The sequence below is a fragment of the Acinonyx jubatus genome, chromosome E1 (genome assembly GCF_027475565.1).
Source record: "Acinonyx jubatus isolate Ajub_Pintada_27869175 chromosome E1, VMU_Ajub_asm_v1.0, whole genome shotgun sequence".
Classification (NCBI taxonomy): Eukaryota; Metazoa; Chordata; class Mammalia; order Carnivora; family Felidae; genus Acinonyx; species Acinonyx jubatus.
Genome location: NC_069397.1, coordinates 56,734,720 through 56,758,267, shown reverse-complemented (window position 1 = coordinate 56,758,267; position 23,548 = coordinate 56,734,720). Strand labels below are relative to the sequence as shown.

At 58.7% G+C, this 23,548-nt stretch overlaps 1 protein-coding gene and 1 non-coding gene across 4 annotated transcripts in view; both read left to right on the top strand.

Annotated features, from left to right (window-relative positions):
* The window catches only part of CYTH1 (cytohesin 1), an 81,442-nt gene extending 61,778 nt beyond the window's left edge, over nt 1-19,664 (top strand). For all 3 annotated transcript variants that reach the window (XM_053211739.1, XM_015080066.3, XM_053211740.1), the window contains exons 5-13: nt 41-159; nt 483-563; nt 971-1,083; nt 2,004-2,152; nt 2,529-2,640; nt 7,847-7,923; nt 11,291-11,362; nt 11,994-12,148; nt 15,603-19,664. In XM_053211739.1, coding sequence (XP_053067714.1) covers nt 41-159; nt 483-563; nt 971-1,083; nt 2,004-2,152; nt 2,529-2,640; nt 7,847-7,923; nt 11,291-11,362; nt 11,994-12,148; nt 15,603-15,681 — 957 coding nt within the window. In that variant the 3' untranslated portion in view covers nt 15,682-19,664. The remainder of the gene's footprint in view (nt 1-40; nt 160-482; nt 564-970; nt 1,084-2,003; nt 2,153-2,528; nt 2,641-7,846; nt 7,924-11,290; nt 11,363-11,993; nt 12,149-15,602) is intronic.
* LOC113597064 (U6 spliceosomal RNA) lies at nt 4,039-4,140 on the top strand. Its single transcript, XR_003417916.1, has one exon. It is a non-coding gene; the product is annotated as a U6 spliceosomal RNA (small nuclear RNA).
* Nucleotides 19,665-23,548: the final 3,884 nt, after the last annotated feature.

The following is a 23,548-nucleotide window of genomic DNA, read 5'->3' as shown; positions in this document are numbered from 1 at the left end:
CCTGGGTGAGCGTCGTTGGCGTCTGTGCTGCCTTTTCTAGGGGATCCAGTTCTTGATAGAGAACGACCTGCTGAAGAACGCTTGCGAGGACCTCGCCCAGTTCTTGTACAAAGGGGAAGGCCTCAACAAGACAGCCATTGGTGACTACCTGGGGGAGAGGTAAGGCCTGGAGAGACACCTGTGGCAGAGTGGGTAGGTCAGGAGTTCCGGGAGGCTCTGAGCCCTTGAAGAGACTCTTGTCCTACGGCAGCGGTAGCCACACTGGCACGGAGAGGGTTCTTCTGGGGAATAGTGGCTGGCGTCGCGGAGGCGTGGGGACAGAGGGACGTGGCTCCTTCCTTGCCGTGTGTGCGGAGCCCGCGGGACCGTGGCACTCAGCATGGAACACTGCCTGGCTGGGGACGGCCTGATTCTCAGAGTCGGTGCCTGACTTCCACTCCCCACCCCCCCCACCCCCCCGCATCTTTTGTTTCTCTTGATAGAGACGAGTTTAATATCCAGGTTCTTCACGCGTTTGTGGAGTTACATGAGTTCACTGACCTTAACCTTGTCCAAGCGTTACGGTGAGTGAGTTTGAGGAGGGCGCCCCAGAAGGTGGGAGGGGCACAGAGAGAGGGAGACACAGAATCGGAAGCAGATTCCAGGCTCTGAGCTGTCAGCACAGAGCCCAGCGCGGGGCTCGAACCCACGAGCTGTGAGATCGTGACCGGAGCCGGAGTCGGGACGCTTACGCGACTGAGCCACCCAGGCGGCCCGTGAATTTTTTTCTAATTTTCCGCTTGGAAAACCCTTTGATCCCCCGTCTTAGGGTAGGAAGTCAGTAGTTGCCGCCCTTCAGAAGCTAGCAGCCAGCAGGGTTCCCTCCGTCCCTTGGGATTCAAATCCACGGGGAGTGTTAACAGCCGTACCTGCGGAAGGCGGGGGTCTCCCCGGGCCCCGCCCAGTGACACAGCCCGTCCTCGCCACTCAGGCAGTTCCTGTGGAGCTTCCGGCTGCCGGGAGAGGCCCAGAAGATCGACCGCATGATGGAGGCGTTCGCCCAGCGATACTGCCGGTGCAATAACGGCGTGTTCCAGTCCACAGGTAGGGCAGTCCCGCTCCCCGGTGCTGACCGCCATTTTGCACGAGATCCTTCCTCGGCTCTGGGCCGTTCCCAAAACAAAAGGTTCACGCCGGGAACATGGACTTAGACGTTGGCTACGATGGCGAGAAGTTGGGAAGGATCCAAAAGTCCAGGGAGGAGGGACGAGGGGGTGGGAATCTACGTCGTAGTGTCTGTGAGCGAGGCCACGTGCTGCAACCACTAAAAATCGCGTTCTTCATGTCCGGGGCTGGCTTATCTTGTAACTAGAAGTTCGAAAAGCGCAGCATAGGAACTCCAGTCAATACCACCGTGATCCCGCTGTGGTGACAGGCGGGAGTAACGTGCAGTGTGCCGTGCGCCCGAAACTACTGGAACGCTGTGTGTCCGCTCTGCTTCGGTGTGAAAAAAAGAATTAAAAAAAATTATGTGTACAAAAAGGGGTTTTATTGCCCCGAGAGAATGCTAAAGGTTAGCAAGATGGCAGGATTCAAAACAGCGTGTCTGTTCTGATTCCAGTTCCGTCAGGAGGGTGCGTCCTGAGGTACGTTGGCCACGTGCTGCCGGTGGGCACGTCCGTTCGTTCGTGGGATGGAGGAAATAAGTTGTTACCGGGTGGTGGCATCATAGGTGTTCTGTGTTTTCTTTCTTCTACGTTGTGCTGTTTTTCGGGTTGTCTGCGGAGGACCCGCTCTCCTTTAGCGATCTGAACAATAATCCCCTTTAAGGCCTGAACAGTCGCCGCGCCGTTTTGTGTCCCGCCCTCTTTGGTTAGTGGTATGTAACTTTCAGTTAGAGGGCGTCCGGGCGTGAGGATCGGTCTCGTTCTTGCGACAGCACGTCTTGTGTTCTTGATCTCGTTGGGTATTTCTTGTTCCCTCAGGTGGGATGTTTCTGATCGTTTGTTTGCTTTTCTCTTTAGACACTTGTTATGTCCTCTCGTTTGCCATCATCATGTTGAACACCAGCCTGCACAACCCCAACGTCAAAGACAAGCCCACCGTGGAGAGGTTCATCGCCATGAATCGCGGCATCAACGACGGAGGAGATCTGCCCGAGGAGCTGCTCCGGGTGAGCGCGCTCTGACCGGGAGACGGGGACGGGGACAGGAGAAAGGCCTGTCGCTTAAGTGTGTGAATTCCCTGAAGGCGTGGGCAGTGTGGCCGGCCGGGGGGCTCGCTGGGGGACAGGGCAGTGGTTTAGGAGTCTGAATGTCAAAGCGCGAGTGCAAGTCCGGCTACTTTCCTTTCTTTCTTAATTATCCACTAGGCACCTTATTTATTTTGTCCCTGGGAGGCGCCTGAAGGCAGCACTGGTCACGCTCTGCTGTTCTTGGTGCCTAACAGACGTGTGGCCCGTAACACGTGCTTATTGCATGAATGAAGAGAAAGGGGAGGGGGAAGATCCTTCTAGAACCAGAGACATGCAGTGTCCTCTTTTATCCCAGAATCTGTATGAGAGCATAAAAAACGAACCCTTTAAAATCCCAGAAGACGACGGGAATGACCTCACCCACACTTTCTTCAATCCAGACCGAGAAGGCTGGCTGTTGAAACTCGGTAAGTGACGCACTCTGGGTCAGGACTCCCGACGCGGAGTCTTAGGACGGCCGCACGCATGTGCGCGCGCACGCACGCACACACACACACACACGTGCGCTGTGGGGTGGTGGGGGTTGGTGACAGGAGGCGCTATGGAGAGTGCGAACGAGTTGCTGTGAACTCGTGCTCTCCCAGCAAGCTCTGCCTCCAGAAGGGAAGCGAACGCACGGTCAGCGCAGTGCCCCCGTGGGATATGTAGATACCGCTGGGGACAGACTCACTCTGCGTGAACACGGCTCCCGTGGGCGCGCGCTCCACGGTTTGACTCCGGAGGTGATCGACCGGGTTTTGTCGCGAGGCATTTCCCAGAGGACCTGGCCCTCTTCCTCTCTCCGCCCTCTCAGTCCCCGGGAGGGTGGCCAGCGGCGTCCGTCTCTTTTCTTGCCGTCACACCAAGCGTATCTGGTGCTCCCGCCTCCCCCTCCCCCCCCCCAGCGCATCATCACCTCCCCCTGCATCCGGCTCCCACAGGCAGTGTGCATGGCAAACCTGAGCCCTTGGCTGCAGCGCCACCCACAGCGGTCTTCCTCCTTCTCGGGCAGTGGTCCCCCCGCCCCCGCCTCCTCTCCAGCCAAATCAGCCCCCCTAATGGTTTTTTTTTTTTTCCCATTCCCAAAAAGAACGAAAAAAAGTATTCATCTTCCCTCTGCCAGAAGTGAGGCCATGTGGCTGAGGTCTGTGGTCCTGCCTCGTGTGCAGGTGACAGAGTAACCAAAAGGAGAAGCAGTAGGGTTTTCGTGACATTCGTGCCCCCACGTGACTATTTCGTTAATTGTTCCAGAACACGGGGAGAGCCCCTGGACATAGTCACAGCGGTGTTTTGGCCCTGAGAGAACACGTACGTTCCTGTTTTCTTGTGCCTCCGCCTTTTGACGCACGGTTCCCTCATCGTCAGGAGGCGTTTGCTAGAATGATCCCCCTCTGCCGTTTCAGCCGCTAGTCCCGGTGAAGTCAGAAGCTGTTTCTCTCTTGCTCTGACACCTCTGGGAGCCGCTGAAACGGAATCTTTCATTTCTGACTAGTTCAGGCGGCGGTAGGATTTCTATTTCCTTTAAAAAGCATGTCCCAAGTCCTTGTGTTTCGGTCTAATGACTTAATTTATAAATCCTCCTCAAAGCACTGGTCAGAGGCTTGACCATCTCTCGAGTGAGTCAGCATTTCTCCTGTGTTCAAAAGCCAGTAGAACCTTTGAAGATAAGGCTCTAAAGTCGCTCACCCCAGAGACCGCCGTCCCGCTCTGTGTCTTGACTGCCCGGCGGGTCGAGCTACGAGGAAACCCGCTGGAAATGGGAAAATACACCCCAGCTTGGATTTACTTCCCCTCCAGTGAAATTTGTTTCGGTGCTAATGCTGAGTGGTAGCTTTGACAGCCCAGGTGCTAAAATTAGAACAGTGCAGAGAAGATCTTGGCTCTTGCACCAGGATGGCATGTAAATTCATGAGGCATCCTGTATTTTTAAAAGGAAAAAACATGAACGGAATGTGGGACTTGTTTTCAGGTCCTCGAATTACCTTTTCTAAACCTCCTCCGAACCAGGAACCGACCGTTCGCATCGTGTTTTCGTTGTGGCCACTTAGACTCACCCCCGTGTGCTCACAGGCTGCGGAAGGCAGGGCCTCCGGCCGCCTGCAGCGGTGTGTGTGTGTGTCTGTGTTTGCAGATAGCCGTAAGAACGCGTGTTGTCGTGTGCACACACATGTACGTATGTATTCATGGGAACGTGTGTGCGCGTTCTTGCACACGCTTCACAAAGTGGTCGGCATCTGAAGAGAGACAGTAAACTTTCCCCGGAGTAGTCGTCAGACTCTCTCAGCCCTAGACTCTGGATGTGCTGATAAACGTTAGCTTTGTGAGGACCGACCTGTAGCATTTTGGGGGCCCGGTTTTCGGTGGCGCCGCGGACACTGCCTTCCCCGGCTGGCGTGTGGCGGTTCGAACCGGCTGCCCCCTTCACGCGCCAGGCAGTGGCGGGTGTCCCGCTAGGGATTTTCGATTTTGACTCCCCCAGGCAGACGTGAATGACTAATACGTTGCACTTAAAGGTTAAGGAGTCGGGTTTAATTTCTTTGTTTTAATTTTCTTTTCTCCCTCATTTGTATGTTTCCATGATTTTGGCTCTCCTTTTCCTTGCCCCAAACTCCAGGAGGTATGTAACCGCCCCCCCCCCCCCCCCCGACCTGCTCGCTCGCTCTGCCAAGGCCACTCTATTTGCCGCAGCGTTTTCTTATTTTGTCCCTTTCGGTCATTTTGTTTTTTAATCGCTGGTGGTAGTGTTAATGCTGCTTCTAACTTACTGTACAGTCCCTAGGGAACTGGTCAGGATCAGGGGTTCACGGTGTCCCTTTCAGGACGAGTACACGGTGCATCAGACAGCTAGGTACCAGGCCGTGGAATAACGGAAACTTTACTGACGGCGGTAATGCAGGAAAACCTCCGAAGGGTGGGTTTCTAAAAGCAGAGGGAGAATTCACTGGATTTTGCCTTGGAATGACTGGCCAGGCGAATCCTGTGTGCGTTGCATTCAAATTGGCACCTGCGAATTACGGTAATTTCTCGGGCGGAGAAGAGGAGGAAGGGGAGGGAGGTTTGCCTTCCCAGTGCCGCATGTGCTTCTGGTATGTCCTGAGCAGAAGGCACACCGGGACAGGAAGTGAATGACACAGCTCGGGACATTTGCCTTTGCGTGAAACAGGGAAACGGCATCTCCTAAACTCAAAGTGATGCCAACTTGGAAAAAAAAAGACAAAACCCAGAAGCCCCTCCCAGAAGTCCTGGGGATGAGGGGACCGCCTTACGCCCTCGGCTCCGTATTTCACGGTCTGTTTTTCTCCCTCCTCTTTTTCAATGACTGTTGTTCAAAACCCAAAATTGGCCCTTTAGTCATGTTGGTATCTCTTCTCCATTTGCTGATTTGGGGAGTGTGTTTTTCCTAGAGGAGGAGCCCCTCAAGTGTGTGCTCCAGCGTTACTCGAGCAGAGAGCTGCACGTAGAATGAACAGCCCCGACAGTGACATTCGTTAGAACCTTCTGGGGGGTTGTCAGCTCTAGGGAAGAGGGCGCCTGGCCGTGACGGGGGTGGGAGGGGTCCTGTGAGTTCCACAGGGACTGTCCTAGGTGCGCGCATTGGTCTGTCTGCTTGTTTCATGTCTGTTTCTTTCAACATGGAAATGTCCCCCAGCGACCTCCATGATCCCTCACGGCAGAGGTCTCTGTAACGCAGCAGATTGTCAGGGGAAATCAAGCTTTCATAATCAGGGAGGGAATCTTCCCGGCTTCGCTTTTCCTCCTAGATTTCCTTCCACCTTCTTGCTTTCCGCATCTGACCCCTCCTCCATGCCCTCCGAAGCCCCGAGTGCCCCTGGGTGGTCCTGTGGGGGGAGCGCATGGGAGTCAGCATGGTCGAGGTGTCCCGTGTACAGAGCCCTGCGTGGGGGTGACGGCCCACGAGGCAGAAGAGCCGATTTCTCAGGCCCTCGAGTGGGGGAGGGGGCTTCCTTTTTATAACATATCGGCTCCAGTTCTAAATATATTCCTTGTTTTCTTTGCCATCCTCGTTTGTTTCGATGCTGCCCAGCCTTTCCCATTTTCCACATGCATGTCCTATTTCCACCTGTGGTTTTTCTCCTGGTTCATGCCCTAGGGCCTTAGGGACCGGAGGCACAGGCTCACCTCAACTGGCAAACGGCCGCAGGGGGTCCGTCCTCGCTTGGCGCTGGCACAGGGCCCCCGGCGGGTGGACTGCGTGCGCGTGCTGATGGCAGAGCCCTTCGTAAGCTGGGTCTGTGCCGCTTAGAACCGTGGCCCCTTGCGATGGGTCCCTTAACCTCCCCGGGGTTCAGGCCCCCACACAGAGCCGGAAGAGGGTTCGGAAAGCCCCACGGTCCCGCTTGATGCCGGGACCAGCGCTGGGCGCGTCGTTCCCGTCACACGACGGGCGGTGCTCACGCCCCGTCGGGAAGCATCCTCGCACCTGGCGGCACAGCCTTACAGGCACGCTGCTCTCAGCCGCCTCTGGCGAGGGGCAGGAGAGCTCTGCACCCCAGAGGCCTTTGCGAGGCGCGGGGGAGCGATGTTCTCTGTAGGCAGAGTCTCCACAAGAGCACGTGCTGCTGGGGCAGCAGGAAGTGCTTCCAAAACGGCACGCGTGTCACGGCACGAGAAGGCCTTGGCCTAACTCCTGTGGGCTTCGCGTCCAGAAAGCCGCCCCTTGCCCGACGCGGGCGGGGTTGGGACGGGCTCGGCTCACGGCCGCGAGGGGCGCACACGTGGCTTCACTGAAACCGCTCGCGGCTGAGCCTCGCTCCCGAGTGTCCCCCTCCGCGTAGGATCGCGGCCCCCGTGTTGCGGTCTCACTCAGACCTCGCGGAGGGTGAAGGGGCCCCTGGGCGCTCGCGGCCGCTGCTCTTAGCGCCCGTCTGGCCCGCGGCCCCTCCTCCAGCCCGTCGTGTCCGGAGCTCCAGGTGGGGAGCCCGGGCTGGGGAGGTCCTTGAGCACTTTTTGCGCCTGGGCTGGTCCAGGACTCTGGGGAGGTTCCATTGGTAGGACACTGGCCCTCAGAAGCTGGGAAGCCAGAGTAGAAGCTCACTCGAATCAGGAAGGTGGGGTAGAGGGCGAAACCACGGGAGTCTGAAACCTGTAGATTTGCCCCCGAAGGGGTTAACACGTCTGAGTCCCCCTTTCTTCCCTCCCGCCCCCTCCCGCGGAGCCCGTCCACGTGTGCCCCGGGCCGGGTGACCTGGCAGTGTAGCTCGGGCCGGGGCTGCCCCTCTCCCCCCTTTCTCTTCTGTGGGCCCGTCCCCGCCACGCCGGTGGGCTTCTGCTGGCGCGTCTCCGGCCCAGTCAGGCTCGCCCTGCGTGTCCTCCTCGCCTGGGCATCCCTCCCCGAAGCCATGCTCTCATCCCACCATCCCGAGCTCATCTCCGGGGGCCGCCCGACCTGCTTGCTGTGCTTGCTCCCACGGACTTTCACTCTGTGAAAGGCGCTTCTGTTCTGGCTCTGTGTCTTGTCACGGATGTAAATTTTGCCATGGCCTCCATGTTCCCCTGGTGCCTGCCCCCGCTTCCTCCTCCCTCACGCTCTTCGAGGGGAGAGTTTCGTGCGTCACGGAGCCCGCTCCGGCCTGCCGGCCTCCTGTCGGACACGCGTCTCTTTTTGCTCTGCAGGTGGCAGGGTCAAGACTTGGAAAAGGCGCTGGTTTATTCTGACCGACAACTGCCTTTACTACTTTGAATACACAACGGTGAGCGTCTGCCCGTCGGCTGTGGGACCAGGGGTGGGCCCGGCCTCCGTGGCCGCTGCCGCTCTAGTCCGATGCGGTTGGAGGCGGCCGTGAGGAGGGGGCGCGAGGGGACCCGAGGCGAAGAGGGGGAGCCAGGACGGACCCCAGAGCCGGGGGCCCCGAAGATGCTTTGGGCGTCTCGGTGAAGGTGGTGTGGCTCGGAGCCCACGTCCCCCCGCCGGGATCGGGGCAGGAGAAGCCCGGAGGGGCAGGCGGCAGCCTGACAGGACAGACGGCGTTAGAAATGGGGTTCGGGGCCGGGTCCGAAAGAGTGAACTTGGGTCAGGTGCCAAGGAAGAGTCTGTGGCCTCCTGGAAAGGGAGGTGAAGGAAATGGCGTTGTGGAGAATGCAGATGTTCTGGTTTGTGGAGAGGCAGTCCAGGGGTGAAAGGCCTAGGAGGGGAGAAAGTGAAATGAGATGGTGGGGGGGGCTGGAAACCACCTGCAGTTTTAAACTGAAGTTTTCTTGAAGCGGGCGAGTTTTGTTGGTTTTCAGCGGGAACGGAATAATAACTGTAAATACGTGTTACATGTAAGTTTTTAAAAAATTTTTTTAACGTTTATTTATTTTTGAGAGACAGACAGAGCGTGGGGGGGGGGAGGAGGGGGCAGAGAGAGAGGGAGACACAGAATCCGAAGCAGCTTCCCTGAGCCGTCAGCACAGAGCCCGACACGGGGCTCGAACTCCCAGACTGTGAGATCGTGACCTGAGCCGAAGTCGGACGCCCGGCTGACTGAACCACCCACGCACCCCAAGTCTCTTGTGATAAGAGCCTGTGAGAATGAAGATTACGAGATAAGACCTTTTCTGAGGCTCCCTCTGATGCAGCCCCCTGAAAGCCTGGCGGGTCGGCTGGGGCCCAGCCCAGCTCCCCACATGCAACTCGATCCTCTCTCACGTCTCTGGTGGGACCCGTGCCTTGGATGAATCAGGGCGGCTGAGTTGGGGACAGCCGGTGTCTGTTCTGACCCTCCTGCGGCAGTGAGGACGAGGAAGTGTCTTTTGTAGCAAATGCGGAACAAGCGTTACTTAAATGGAAAATGAAAGTCCCGGGTGCACAGCTTAGGAGGAGCCGCGGCCCCGGCACGTTCCTGGCCACGCTGCCAGGTGGCTTTCTTTGGTGGCATTTCCTCAGCGTGGACGCCATACGGGTGTAACTTCTCACGCGGCGAGTGTGTATCAGCCTGTGATTCAGGCACTCGTTCCGAGAGGGAACCACTTACGACAGTCATTTTCTGCCTGTTTCGCCCCCAAAGTACCACTCAGAACAGCGTGGTACCTTCCTCTCTGTCCCCTCCCATCCCCCGCCCAGCCCAGATTTTGCCTTTTTCCTCAACGATCTCAAGACTGAGGACATCTTAAAAGTCGTGTTTGGATTTTTTCATTGTTCTCCGGGTCAGAATGAAACGCGTACAGGCACGCGAACACGATACGCCCGAGCACTGGCTCAGTGTCCGTGGCGGTGCAGTGAGATTCTCGAACCCTGTGTCCTTCGGGGTGCTGACCGGCGGCATCATGGAGTCCTGCACTCGGTGCCAGCGCTGCATCAGGCCGTCGGAAGGCAGGGAGGTTTCTGCAGACGCTGAGGGGGCCTCACAGTTAGCGTGGTGGGCAGAACTTCCGCGCAGAATCACCTAGAACAGCGACGGGATCCAGTAGCAGCGGGGGGGGGGGGGGGGGGGCGGGGACGGGAAGAGGGACGACCCCTTCGGCTCACCAGCAGGGGCGGAGGCATCTCTGTGAAGCCCCCGCTGCCTCCCCATTGCCCTGAGTCTGAGAGCAGCAAACCCAGTAGAACTGTGTCCCTCTTGTGATTGGCCAGCAGTAAAGTCTGATGCTGGGGAGGGAGTGGTGACGTGGGAAGAGTGAGAAGATGGGCCTCACTCTGCAGCTTCAGGGAAGACGCTCTGGGCTTGTAAACTCAGTTGGGAAAACTGTCCACGGGGAGTGTGCGTCCACAAGCATTATATCTACCCCAAGCTGATGCTGGACGTTCGCAGTCCCCAAGGAGGGCTGCAGCTCGGCAGGTGTCTGAGGCGGCCTCACCGTGCTCTCGTGAGACCGTGGAAGGGGCCGGAACACAAACTGTCCGACCCGCCCCAGGTTCAGACCGGAAAACAAATGAGAATCGCGGTGATGTACTTAGAATATAGCTGTGTAATCGCAGGCTTGTAACGTACGTGTTAACAAGCTAAAACTTTAAGGAGAACAGATCAGCCGAGAATAAAATCCCTATCGTAGGGGAACGGTTGAGACAGTCAGGGAGCTAGTATCTGGAAAAAAACAAGTATTAAACCAGTTCGAGAGAAGGTAGCCAGTTCTGGAGGACAGAGAAAGGTGATCCCGGTACCGGACTCCTGGCATCTGCATGTGCAAGGACACCCTGTGTTATGTGGGGTCACGCCCTGGAAAAGAAAAGGAACCTGGATCTGCAAACCGAGAGTGCACAGAGTCTCAGGGACATTTGCCGCAGGAGCTTGGTGCCCAGCTACACTGTTGAACTTGGAATGAAGTCTTTGGCTGTCGGTTGGCTGCATATCCAGGAGAGGGAGGTGTGAAGGTTGACATCAGATGTCTGGCAGGCGGGGAGAGAGAGAGAGAGAGAGAGAGAGAGAGAGAGAGAGAGAGAGAGAGGAGTGTGTGTGTGTGTGTGTGTGTGTGTGTGTGTGTGTGTGTGTGTGTGTGTAGGGGCCTTTGCCAAGAGGGGAAGTGCTGGAGGGGGCCACTGGGGCCGAGGGCAGGCCAGGGGTGTTGTAGCTCTGTTCCGGACAGGAGTTTAGGTGCATTTTTAGATGTCCGTGGGGTTGTCAGGAAGGCGGTTTCTCTTTGAAGATGGTGCAGTCTGGCGAGGGGGAACATGGGGCGGGGGGTGAGTCTATACACACAGCTCGGCCCCTGGCATCTGGGGCACCGAGCAGGGCACCTGGAGTGAGACCAGGGCTTCCCGGGGTTGCCGACACTGGAACACAGGCTGATGGGATGAGGCGGGGGGCCAGGCAGAGAAGCGGGGTGGTCTCCTGAGTGGGAGCGGCCAGCATGCTCCCCGCTTGTGGGCCTCCCGTGGGCTCTTGCCACATTCAGTCTTTCAGGAGCCTCCCCCGGGCGTTCTCCTTGCAGAGGCCTCTGGTTACAGGGGTCCCCATACCCGTACATTCCTGACCCTTTTCTGATTCTAGAACGTAGGGTGTGGGCCCTAGAGCAGATCTGTGAGCTCGAGGCCACGGGGGAGGAGCAGAGGAGCCGCGGAGTTGTGGGTGAGGAATGCGGTAGGATGCGTGCTCGTGCTTGTGACGCCAGAAGTAAGGACTTCATGTCTCTGTCCTGCAGGATAAGGAGCCCCGGGGAATCATCCCGTTAGAGAATCTGAGTATCCGGGAGGTGGAAGACTCCAAAAAACCAGTGAGTATTCGGGGGCCAGGGGGACAAAAGGGACGGGTGTAGCGGGTCTCTGACAAGGACTGAAATTGCAAAGATCCACTTAGAACTGAAAAGTAGCGTCGTTCCTCTAACGTGGCCTGCCTTTAAGACTATCTTCCGTGTTCAAACCAAAGATGAGGCAGTAAGTGACCTCTTCGTTCTGTCCGTGTGGCTTAGTGTCACCTGTTGAGTGTCACACGAGGGATGGAATTGTCCCTGCTTGAAAGGCAGTGGCAGGCGCTCATGATGGGGCCACTCGTGGGAGGCCCTTCGGGTACCTTACAGATCCCTCTCCTTGGGAGTCCGGCGACGCGGCTGGGGGCGGGGGCGGGGGCTAAACCGCATCCCTGTGATGTCCGGCTCTCCCTGCTTTCGGTTTGTTGGGACAGACGTGTGTGTATCTGGCTGGTACCTTCGCTATCAGCCTCATTGACGTGCAGCCTACGTTCTGCAGATTTCCACCTCTAGGCTCCTCTTCCCCGTAGGGAAATCCGCATTGCCTATATTTTACGGAGGTCAGGACAGTCTTTTGAGGAGTAAAGTAACGTTTCTGTGTCGGTGGGCAGCTCTCTCAGATCTTTGTCGCTCTGTCCCTCTCTTTTCTGATTCTCAGAACTGCTTCGAGCTCTACATCCCCGACAACAAAGACCAAGTAATCAAGGCCTGTAAGACCGAGGCCGATGGGCGGGTGGTGGAAGGGAACCACACGGTCTACCGCATCTCAGCCCCGACGCCCGAGGAGAAGGACGAGTGGATTAAATGCATCAAGTAAGTGGCATCTGAAAACAGACCTGCTTTCACCTGACAAGGGCTCTCACCTCTCTCAGGCACTTACTTTTCAAATTTTATTTATTTATTTTTTTGAACAAGAGTACAAGTGGTGGGGGGGGGGGCGGTGGGGAGAGAAAGAGAGAGAGACACAGAGAGACAGAGAGAGAGAGGATCCTAAGCAGGGCCCGTGCTCAGTGAGGAGCCCAGCACGGGGCCCGATCCCACGACCCTGGGATCATAACCTGAGCTGAAGTCAAGAGTCGGACGCTCAGGCTCCCGAGTCACCCAGGTGCTGCTCTCAGATGCTTTATTGCTGCGGCTGTTGAGTGCCACCCGCCTCTGTCCTGGGTCCTGTGTGAGAGCTGGAATTCCCAGGCTGCTTTTCAGTGGGTCTTTATTTTTTTTTTATTTTTTTATTTTTTTTAACGTTTATTTTATTTTTGAGACAGAGAGAGACAGAGCATGAACGGGGGAGGGCCAGAGAGAGGGAGACACAGAATCCAAAACAGGCTCCAGGCTCTGAGCTGTCGGCACAGAGCCCGACGCGACGCTCGAACTCACGAACCTCAAGATCGTGACCTGAGCCGAAGTCGGCCGCTTAACCGACTGAGCCACCCAGGCACCCCTCAGTGGGTCTTGGGCTGCTTGACCACGACAGCGTGTTTAAGAGAGCACCTCAAACCGAGGCTTCCCAAAGTGCACCTCGTAGACCCGAGGAGGGGGCGGGTGACCGGGCTGACAGGCACAGGTGCCATTTGTCCAGCTGGTCTCCCACGTCGTAGGAAGCAGGTCTCGTTTTCAGGACGGCAGCTCGGTGGAGATAAAATATCATCACGTTTCGTGAGTCTCCCTCGGTGGTACGTTGTCCCATTTACAGGGGAGGAAACTGAGGACCGTGGAGGTCGTGTAATTTGCCCAGAGTCACATGGGTGCGACCCAGGGTCCCAAGACAGACTCGCACCGTTCACGGCTGCGCTGTGGGGAGGGAACAGGGTTGTCAGGGTTACGGAGGTACAGACAGCAGTGGCCCCGGGCTCGGCTCTGCCCGCCTGACTGAGCGGCACGGTGCGGGGGGTGACTGCGGCGAGGGCTGTCCGCATGTGGTGAGCCGCCTCCTCCCTCCCTGGGACCTCTGTGGGGCCTGTCCAGACGGCCATCGTGCCCGCGTGTGCGGTGTGGCTGCTGTCTCTGAGAGCACGTCCTTGCTCTCCCCGTCGGGTGCTTGGTCCGCCAGGCGTCACCGGCCCTTTCCTTAGTCTGCTCGTTACTGGGCTCTGTGACTCCCCCGGAGTCCAGGGGGGTGGCCCTGACCGGGTGACCTGAGGCCCTGCAGCCCTGCACGGCCCCTGTGACGGGCGCTCTCCCGCCCGGGCCACAGCCTGCTCCTGAGGGGGGAGCACTGTAGCTTGGAGTCTGCTGTGGTGGCAGGGCCAGGGTGAAACAGCAAACAGATGAGTGAAGGCGGGGCAGAGGACAGACTCACCCAGAGTCAGCCCAGAAGTCCTTCCTGGGCGCGTTGCCTGCCCTCCCGCCAGACCTCGGCTTCCCCACGGTACGGCGGTGAATGGCGGGCTCCCTGGTGACTGGGCACGCCTCCCACCCCTTCGGAGCGATGGGGAAGGCTCCCGGGACGTCTGGGGGGTGAGACCGGGTCACGTGGTGGGCATGCTCAGCGCGCCCCGGGCCCTGGTAGCTTCTCCCCACCGCCCCTCGATGTGTGGCATCTGCAGGGGCCCTGTGTGACCCTCGCCCAACAGACGAGGCTCCAGCGTCCCTGTGGACGCTGGGTCGTCATCACCAGAAACGAGACAGAGCCCTCCGCTTGTGGCGAGCACGGGGTGCCCCAGGGAAGGGCTGGTCCCTAGATGGTACACGTGAGACGAGACGTACACAGTGTGTTCGCTAGCCGGCATTTGAAGAAACACTTAAAAGCCCTCCACCGAGGTCTGGGCAGGGGAGTCGCCATGCCCTGGGCATCCTGGGCATCCTGGGCAGTGAGTGGCCCTCGTCCACGTATCCCGTGCGGCTTTTACCGTACGTCTTATAAAAAGCACTTAATTCTGTAACCCTTATGGAACTCGTGCTTAGTGTATGGTTCGAGGTGAGGGATACAACTCACTCCCTCAGCCGAATGGACGGTCGTCCTGAGAGCCGATTCGCCAGAGTCTGAGGCGCCCTCTGTGGTTTTCCCACGCCGCCGTGTGTGCGTGGCCCACGGGCTATGGACCCCTTGTGTGATCACGGGGGCACCAGAGCGTGTTTTGTTCTGTGGCCGCTCACGGCCTTCCCCGCGCTGCTCTTTCAGATGGTCTGCACTGCAGCCGGGGAAGCTGGGCGTGGTGCGAAGTCAGGTCCACCGTTCCGTCCTTCAGGGAGCGTGCGCACGGGCCCTCCCCGGGGCCGCTGTGCCCAGCACCGCCTCGTCTCCGGTGCGGGGTTCACACTGTTCGTGCTCTCTGGGCGCCGTCTCCTTACCCTTCACCGCAGCCTGGGGAGTAGACGCATCCCGTTTTCCAGATGAGGACACTGAGGCACACAGCAAGGCCCATCCCAGTGTCCAGAGCCACAGGGGTGGTGCTGGTGCTCAGACTGAGCCCGTGACTCCAGAAGCCGCGCTCCTGGCGGCTGTGCGGCCCTCAGCCTCGGCACCGTGGCTCCCGACACTTTCACTGATGCCTTCGTGGCAAGTGCCCTCGGGACACGTGCCGGGGACTGTCGGTTCTCGCTGCCCCAAGGAGCCGTGGAGACACCCCTCAGGGACACGTGACCTCGGTTGAACAGGTCGCAGTCAGTTGGCCGAGCGGTCATCCACCCTGGTCGGCGGGGCTTGCGAGCTCATGTGGAAAGTAGTCCGCTCGCGGAAGGCTTCAGGACGCCCGCGCCGCAACCTGCTTGCGAGCCGGGAGTGACGGTGACGCGGGGCCGGCCCTGCCGTCACCATTCTGCGCGGTGTCTCCGGGGCAGGGCCGGGACACAGGCTCCCTCCTCACCGGGCTGTGCACACAGAGCGGAGCAGGCCTGGCCGGCCGCTCCCCGAGGGCCCAGCGAGGGTGTGGACGGCCCAGTTGCGTGGCTGTCGAGTCGGTGTGCCCGGGACAGACCGCCTGCTGTGGACGGGTTGGGTAGTGTGGCGCCCACGGTCTTGGTGGAGCTCCGGTGCCACACTCGTCCTTCTGGGCTGGAACGCGGTTCCATGCTGCCCGTAGGTCTAGGTGGAAACAGGCAGGGAATGCTCCGGAATCGTCTCGTCACACGCACCGTGTGTCTCTCTCGAAGCTCGTGTGCCTTCAGTCGTCGTGTGGACCCCGTGGAGGTTGGCCCCACTGCTTTGGCCTTTGTGGTGGCCGTCGAGCGGGGCAGGGGGCACCCGTGCTACTGCAGGAGGCCCAGCCTGGGCTCGTCTCCGGGCCTGTTCTCAGTCTTGTCTCTTTTGTCCCCTCTCTGTGTCCAGAGCAGCCATCAGCAGGGACCCTTTCTATGAGATGCTGGCGGCGCGGAAGAAGAAGGTCTCCTCCACGAAAAGACACTGAGCCTGCGCAGTGAGCGGCCCCCGGCGTGCGAGGCGTGCGAGGCCCTGGGCTCTGTCTCCCGTCCCCCCCCCACGGGCGGGGCCGGGCTGCCGAGCAGGGGCGTCACCTGCTGGGAGTCACCCCGGATTCCTAGACACTGGCTTCAGCTCTCGCTGTCTGTTTTTAAGTGGGAGAGGGTAGGCGGTGGCACCGGCGGGGAGGGCAGGGATGCCCGAGCAGCGGGGGGGGTCTTGAGCCTTTCTCTCCGGAAAGAACAGAGCCCAGCCCGTCGGCAAACCCGCCCCCTTCAGGTCTCTCGCTCGGCAGGTCTGACAGCGGAGCTCGAAGCCAACTGGTTACCTCTCGGTTATCTCCCTGTGAAGAAGCCTTCAACCCTGCACCGAAAACACACGTGCCGATATATTAGTATATCCTGAGAAAAAAGTGGAACGGAAGACAAGCCACGTACTATAAAGATATATTTTTGTGTTTTAAAAGAAAGAAAAAGTTAAAGTAGCGCCTTTGCACGGCGTTCTGCCCGGCGTGGTGGCCTCTCCGGGGCGGCAGGTTCCCGGGCAGCTGGCGGGTGCTGCGGGGGCTCCGACCCGGCCGGGACTCCGTGCCCCGCGGCCTGCGGCGGCCCGCATCTCCCTTCCAAGTGCCGGGGGCGCCGAGGGGAGGAGAGGGTCCCGGCTGCTCATCTTCTCTCTTTCCAAATCCTTCTTGTTGGGCTTTAAGATGCAAGGTCAGCCTTTTCCTTGAGCTAAATACCCAGTAACCAAAACTGTGAGGACGGTGACCCCAGCGAGGTTCCGGCTGATCTGCTTCTGACTTGGTGGCTCCCCGTCCCCCAGACCTTCCTCCTCGTTTTAGAGGACGGGGGTCTTCCCTGATCACCTTAGGTCTTCGGCTCCTCTGCCTCAAAGCCAGCCCCGCCCTGGGCGCATATTGGGGGGGGGGGGGCCCGAGAGGCAGGTGGGGCGAGGGGTGACGAGGCCGGCCTCAACTGGAGCTGGCCTCGCCCCTCCTAACTTACGGTGTGAAGGGAGCCACGAAAGGCAGTCGTCCTGCTGTTCTCTCAGGGACTCTCGGGGCCGCTCCTGCCGCTCGTCCGGGCTGGATGGCGCCTGGCCCGGGCCATCCCGGCGCCCCCAAACGGCCGGGGACCAGGCGGTGCACGCGCTGCCTCACGGAAGAGGAGCTGGCGGTCTCCTCGGGCCGCGCCACCCCTGCTCCGCCGGCACCGTTGTGTGGAAATCGCTTCCGTAAAAGGGCACGAAGGGGGTGCTGAGCGGCGTACCCTCTGGGGCCCCCCACTTCATACAGGTCCTACCGGGGCTCGTGAGGGCGGCGGAAGGGGGTCTGGGCTGGATGCCCGCGGCCGGCCGGGTCCCGTGCCCCGGTTCTGGCAGATAGCAGAGAGGCCCCTGCGTCAGTATTCGTCTATTTATCAGAGGTGTACATAATCCGTGTATAGTTTTTCTCCTTTTAGATTATTTTGTATTTGTTTAAAAAAAAAGAAAAGTTTTGTCAAAAGATAAAATATAAAGAAATGACTGAAAGTTGTCGACAGGGTTTCAAAAAACGTATAATTATTATCCCAGTTGTCTTGCGTTTGTATTTTTGTTTCTTTGTTTTGTTCTGTTTTGTTTTTTTTGGCATTGGAAACGAGCGCCAAGGAACCGCAGCGAATAAACTCCGTCTGCCCAAAGCAGCTGTGTCGTGTGCGGCCTCCTTTGTTCCCTGGTGACCGTGAGCAGGAGGGCCGCGGCCGGCGGGCGCGCCCAGGCGGGGGCCGAGTGACCTCGGTCGCGCGGCCGGCCGGCCGTCTGTCCGCGGTCCGGCAGTAACGCACGTGGGAAGTCGGGCGAGGCGCTGTCTTGTGCTCTGCAGGAGACCGCTCACCGCTCGCCCCCTTTTGTCTCAGAGAAACAAGGGACCAACCTCCAACGTCGAGCTAAGGTCGAGAAATGCGCCTTCGGCTGGTGGAACACGCGTCGCGTGTTTTTTCAGTTTGCAGACGTGCCCACGCGGCACCGGGGAAGAGTCGCGGGGAGCCGGAACCGCCCAGAACACGGACGGGCCCGGGCCTGCCCCTCACTGGCGGTCCTTTCCCTGAAACAGCAGCGCGTTCCCGTTCCCGTTCCCGTTCCCATCCTTGCTTCTCGCGGGTTTGGGGCGCTTCGCCTCCAGGCCTTCTCGATCTCTGCGGGCGTCTGGAGCAGGTAGCGCCTCCTAAACCCGTGCACCGCGGTCCTCTGCAAGGGGCGTCTCGGAGAGACCAGCGTTCCTCTGCGCGCTTGGGGCCGGCGCCGCCCTTTTCCGTCGATCCCAGACCTCTTGCTCACAGCCCAGCCCTCCCTCCCCTTCCTCGCTGGGCACCTGCAGTGTTTCTCGTGGACCAGCTGTCTCCCGCCTGGCCGCCCCTGCCGGCGCCCTCCCTTCTGCGCGGGAGCCCTTCCCCCGTCTGTTCCCGGGATGTCCTCCTCCTCCCAGAGACCCCGGCCCAGCCACCCCACCCCACGTCCCTGCCACGTCCCTGGACTCCCCATCACCACCTGCACTACACTGACTCTCTTCTGTTGGGGAAGGAACGCTCTTTGTTGTACGGCTGGCTGAGTCTTGGGTTGGTTTTTTTTTTAAGTTTATTTATTTTGAGAGGGGGGCGGGGAGACAGAGAATCCCAAGCAGGCTCCGTGCTGTCCACGCACAGCCCAACGCAGGCTTGAACCCACGAACCGTGGGATCGTGACCTGAGCCGAAATCAAGAGTCGGACGCTCAACCGACTGAGCCACCCAGGCACCCACAGCTCGCTGAGTTTTACGTAACCACGCTGCATTTAAATTGTACGGTGGTTTGTCTCAGCCCAGGCAGGGTCCCCCAGAGCCTTCCTCACTCCGTGCTCGTAAACACCACAGGGAAGCAGGAACCACTTGGTCCTGCACACAAGAAGCTTCAGGATCTGCGCCAGAGGCCCTTCTGGACAGGGCTGCTCCATCACCGGCCGATTTGGGGGCCACCACTCTTTAGGCCTTCATCACCAAGGGCCCTGGCCTGACCGAGGGCCAGAGAGCGCGAGGCGTGACCCGACACTCTGCCGGGGTAGCGAGAACGTCCCGATTCCAGCCCCCAGCCCCCCACGACCGCTTGGCTGAGCCCAGCGGGGCCGGGTGTTGGGCCAGCCTCCCTGAGAAGCCGCCCAGACCCCATGAACGCAGGGGGCTTTGCCGTGCCTGCCTCTGCCCGGTGGGGTTCGGGGGAGGAGGGCCTGAGCAGAGTGGACGTGGGGTCTGTTTTGCTCTTTACTTGGGTTGCCAGGAAGCTCAGGGTCAGGGGCGCAGTCCGTCCTGCGACCCGGTCCTGCTTTTTTCACTTACCCTGCTTCTTTTATTTTTATTAATAGACGGTATTTTTTAGAGCAGTTTTAGGATTGCAGTGATACTGAGGGGGCGGTACAGAGATTTCCCGTTGGCCTCCTGCCCCCGCATCGGCACAGCTGCCCTCCCCCCCATCCGCATCCTGCCAGGGGGTCCGTGTGTTACAGCTGACAGGCCTCCACTGCCACATCGGCATCCCGCAGAACCCACAGTGGGCACTCGGGCTCCCTCTGTGGCTTTGGACAGACATGACGAGCTGTAGCCATCGTTACAGCATCGTACAGAAGACATTCGCTGCCCTGGACGTGCTTCCTGCTCCCCCCGTCCGTCCCTCCCTCCCCGCTGGCCCCCAGCAGCCGCGTTTTGACCCTTTGTCTATTCTGTTCTTACCGTAACATCAATCTGAATTTATAATCTCCATCTTTTTTTTTTTTTAAAGCAGAAATTTAAGGGGGCGTCCGGGTGGCTCAGTTGGTTGACTCTTGATTTCATCTCAGGTCACGGTCTTGTCCTGAGATCGAGCCCCACACTGGGCTCCGTGCGAACCGTGCAGAGCCCGCTTGGGATTCTCTCTCTCTCTCTCTCTCTCTCTCTCTCTCTCTCTCTCTCTCACACACACACACACACACACACACAAAATAAATAAACTTCAAAAAATGATGATGCGATCGAGAACTTAAGGCAGAGAATGCTTTCCGAGAACTGACGACGTGGCTGGGGCTGGAGCGGCCCCTGGCCTTCCCAGGGAGCACGTCCTAGCTGCCCTGGGGCTCCTCCTGGGTGCCTGCCGCTGGCAGGGCGGACGCCAGCTTCGAACACGGGGCACCCCCATGCGGCTTGGGTCTCCGCCTCGCCAAAGGGGCTGGCTGCCTGTGCGCTCGTCAGGGTAAGCGGGACGCGTCCCCAGAACCCGCACGCCTCAGCCCGGCTCGCCAGCCGTCAGCAGGAACGGACTGTTCGCGACCAAGGCAGGTGTCTCTCTGACAGAGGCCACCCCGTGTAGACGGGGCCATAGAGATGAAGCCCTTTTTTCTTCAGACACGCGGACCTAACGGCATCACGAGACACATTTGGGTGTGTGGCGCCACCGGTGGGGGGGGTGCCACCGGCTCCCCCAGAGCCACACGGCACCTGACATCATCCTTTCTCTTCCTGTACCCGAGGCTCCCACTTGAGCTAGTCTGTCCCCGAGGCTCCCACGGCACGTGTTTGAAGACTTGCTAATCCCCTTATCTCCTAGGAATCAGTAGGGTCTCCTTTTGTTTTCTGAGGGAGGTCGAGATGCTACTCCCTCATCGGAGCTCTGATCTTGACAAACCAGCCCTCCCGGTCGTAACCTCTCCATTACGAGACTGTCTTCTCGGGACGTGTGGGGACGCACCGTCTGGCAAGAGCTTGTGTGTCCGCCTCACCCAGGAGTCCCCATGGAAGCGGTTCTAATTATTTGTGGGCCCCAGGCCCCTCTGTGAAGCCAACGTGAGCTACGGACCGTCTCCACGGGACACTGCCCAGAAAGCCCTAAGTGCAGATCGGCAGAGTCCCCCCTCCTGAGCCCCTCCGCGGGCTCCGACGGAGTAGCCCTGGTCTAAGCCTGCCCACGCTTTCCATAGCTCGGGGGGGGGGGGTCCCTCACGTAACGGGAACCTGGGAAGCTGCATTTCAGTCCGCACACGGTTCGCCTGTTTGCTCCGTGTCTGTTCCCTGAGGGACCTCAGTCCGCTCGCCCCACGGCAACACGAACACCACAGATGGGGGCGGCTTAGCCCGCGGAAACGTACTCCTCGCAGTTCTGAGGGCGGGGAAGTCCAAGATCAAGGTGCCGGCCAGTGCAGTTCCTGGGGAGGCCTTCCCGCCTTCTCGCTGTGTCCTCTCAGGACGGCCTGGGGGGACGGAGGGTGTGGGGGGGGGAGCAAGCTCTCCCGTGTGTCTGGAGAACCCGGACCAGTGCAGTCGGCAGAGGAGACGTCAGAAGCGACCCCAAGAGGGGGGCATCTGCCAAAATGACTCTCGCCAAGCATGTAGGCGGAGAGCTGGAACCATAGCTTCTTTAGGCACCCGAGACGGCATTCACCTTCCCCAGGCAATTGTGTGACGCTACTGACCACGTCAGCCAACTCTGCTAACGCCCGGATGGCCGGTAACACCGCAAAGTAGCGCGACACCCCGGGATTCGGACGCCAAGTTTGTGAGCTTGGCATGACACCTTCTGGGTGCTGGTGGCACCCTCCCTTAGAGACTGCAGGGAAGCGTGGGCTGCATCAGGGAGTCCTTAAGACGTGCTGGCCCCACGGGGCATCAGTGCAGACTCGAGGGGACACCTCACCCAACGTCAGGTGCACCGTGGACCCAGAGTCTGGAGAGCCTATTGAAACCCAAGGTCGGGGGCGGGGGGTGTGCCAAGGAGACTAGGTGACTTTACGTTGACCCCGGGTTGAAATGGAGACAAGCAGGGGTGCCTGGGTGGCTCAGACGGTTAGGTGTCCGGCTTCAGCTCGGGTCACGATCTCACAGTTTGTGAGTTCGAGCCCCGCGTCGGGCTCTGGGCTGACAGCTCGGAGCCTGGAGCCTGCTTTGCATTCTGCGTCTCCCTCTCTGTGCCCTCCCCAAATTGTGCTCTGTCTCTGTCTCTCAAAAAAAAAAATAAATAAATAAATGTAAACAAAAAATTAAAAAGAAACAGAAGCAAGCAAGGAGTTAATACAAGTCACTGGACATTCCTCGGAGGCGGACAGTCAGGTTTCCAGGGAGCAGGGCCCACACCGCAAACGAGCAGCCCGTGCACGTTCAGAGGTAAGTGCAGGTGCTGTGCAGACGAGGGCGCGCCTACGTGCAGGTGTAGGTGTTTGTTGGGACGTGTGTTGTGGGAGAAAATAGTGCAGACGCAAGACAGGCTGGGCCTTCAGAATAAAAATAGGTTCTTTTTTACCCAGAACGTGGTCGCGCTTTGAGCTAAGGGATCGGGGGGGGACCTTGCGGGGACAGAAGTGTCATTTCTGCCATCGGGCTTTGTTGTGTTTCAACTTCCCAGCGCTTATGACTTCACCTTCAACTTGGGATCCAAGGGCTGGGATCCCCAGCCCCAGCCCCCTCTACTCTCCCTGGAGGATGGGGGCTGGGCCGAAAGTTCTAAGCTTCTGGTCATGGCTTGGTCTCTCCAAGCCGGAGAAGGTTCACCTCTTACATTTAGGTCTGGCCCATTTTGAGTTAATTTTTAAATTAAAAAAAAAATTTATCTAACATTTATTTATTTTTTGAGAGAGCATGAGTAGGAGAGGGGCAGAGACAGAGAGGGAGACACAGAATCCCAAGCAGGCTCCAGGCTCTGAGCCATCAGCACAGAGCCCGATGCAGGGCTCGACCCCATGAGCCGTGAGATCATGACCTGAGCCGAGATCAAGAGTCCGACACTCAACTGACTGAGCCACCCAGGCGCCCCCCTCATGAGTTTTTAAAAATATGTTACAGGATGGGGTGTCTGAGGCTCAGTCGGTTAAGCGTCCAACTTTGGCTCAGGTCATGATTTCATGGTTCGTGAGTTCAAGCCCTGCATCAGGCTCTGCACTGACAGTACAGAGCCTGCTTGGGATTCTCTCTGCCTCTCTCTCTCTGCCCCTCCCCTGCTCGCTCACTCTCCTTCTCTCAAAATAAATAATAAATAAACGTAAGAATATATATATTTTACTGGATTCAGTTTGTTAATATTTTGTTAAGGATCTTTTTGCGTCTGCACTCTTGAGGGACATGGTGATATGGTCATTTGAGCCATCACACCAGATTGGCGGCTCTGTGACAACGGGGACTCTGTCCAGGTCATCTCCGGGTTCCCAGCTCCTAGACGGCACCTGGCACAGGGAGGGCCCTCGGGACAGGTCCGTTGAATGAATAAATGCATGACAAGAAGCCACAGGTTGCTTTATGCCCGACAGGATCATGGGAGTATTTTGTCAGAACCCGTTTTCTGCAAGCCAACAGAATGTGATTCCGATGCGTTAAGAACGTCTCGGGGTAGGTGCTCCGACTCGTAAGGTGGTCCAAACGTGTGAGGCTGGAGGTTCTGCGAAGTTGTAGGGGGAGAAGCAGCAGAGGAAGGAGGAAAGGAGCCTGTCTCGGGGGGCCCCACCCCTCTCTCCTTATCCCTGGCCCATCTCCTGCCACCTGAGAGCACGCTCCCTGCTCGCGGAACTCTCCTCCCTACTCTTCCTCTCGGCAGCTGCAAATTCTCCCTTAAACACCCGGCGGATCCGGGTGCAAATGCATCAACTCTGCACACGCTGTGAACAAACTGAAGGCTGCAGCTTGCTCTCTGGGTGCAGGGGAACTGTAAACGCCACCTTCCACGCTAACACCATCACCGTTATCATAACCACCGGCCGTGTACTGTGTAAATACCACGTGGAAGTCACTCTGCTATGGAAGGCCTCCAGCCAGCACACGGCATAGATGGGATCTGGAGCCATTTCTCTGGTCGCTGCTGGACCAGACTCTTCTCCGGAGTGGCCAAGCCCTGAGG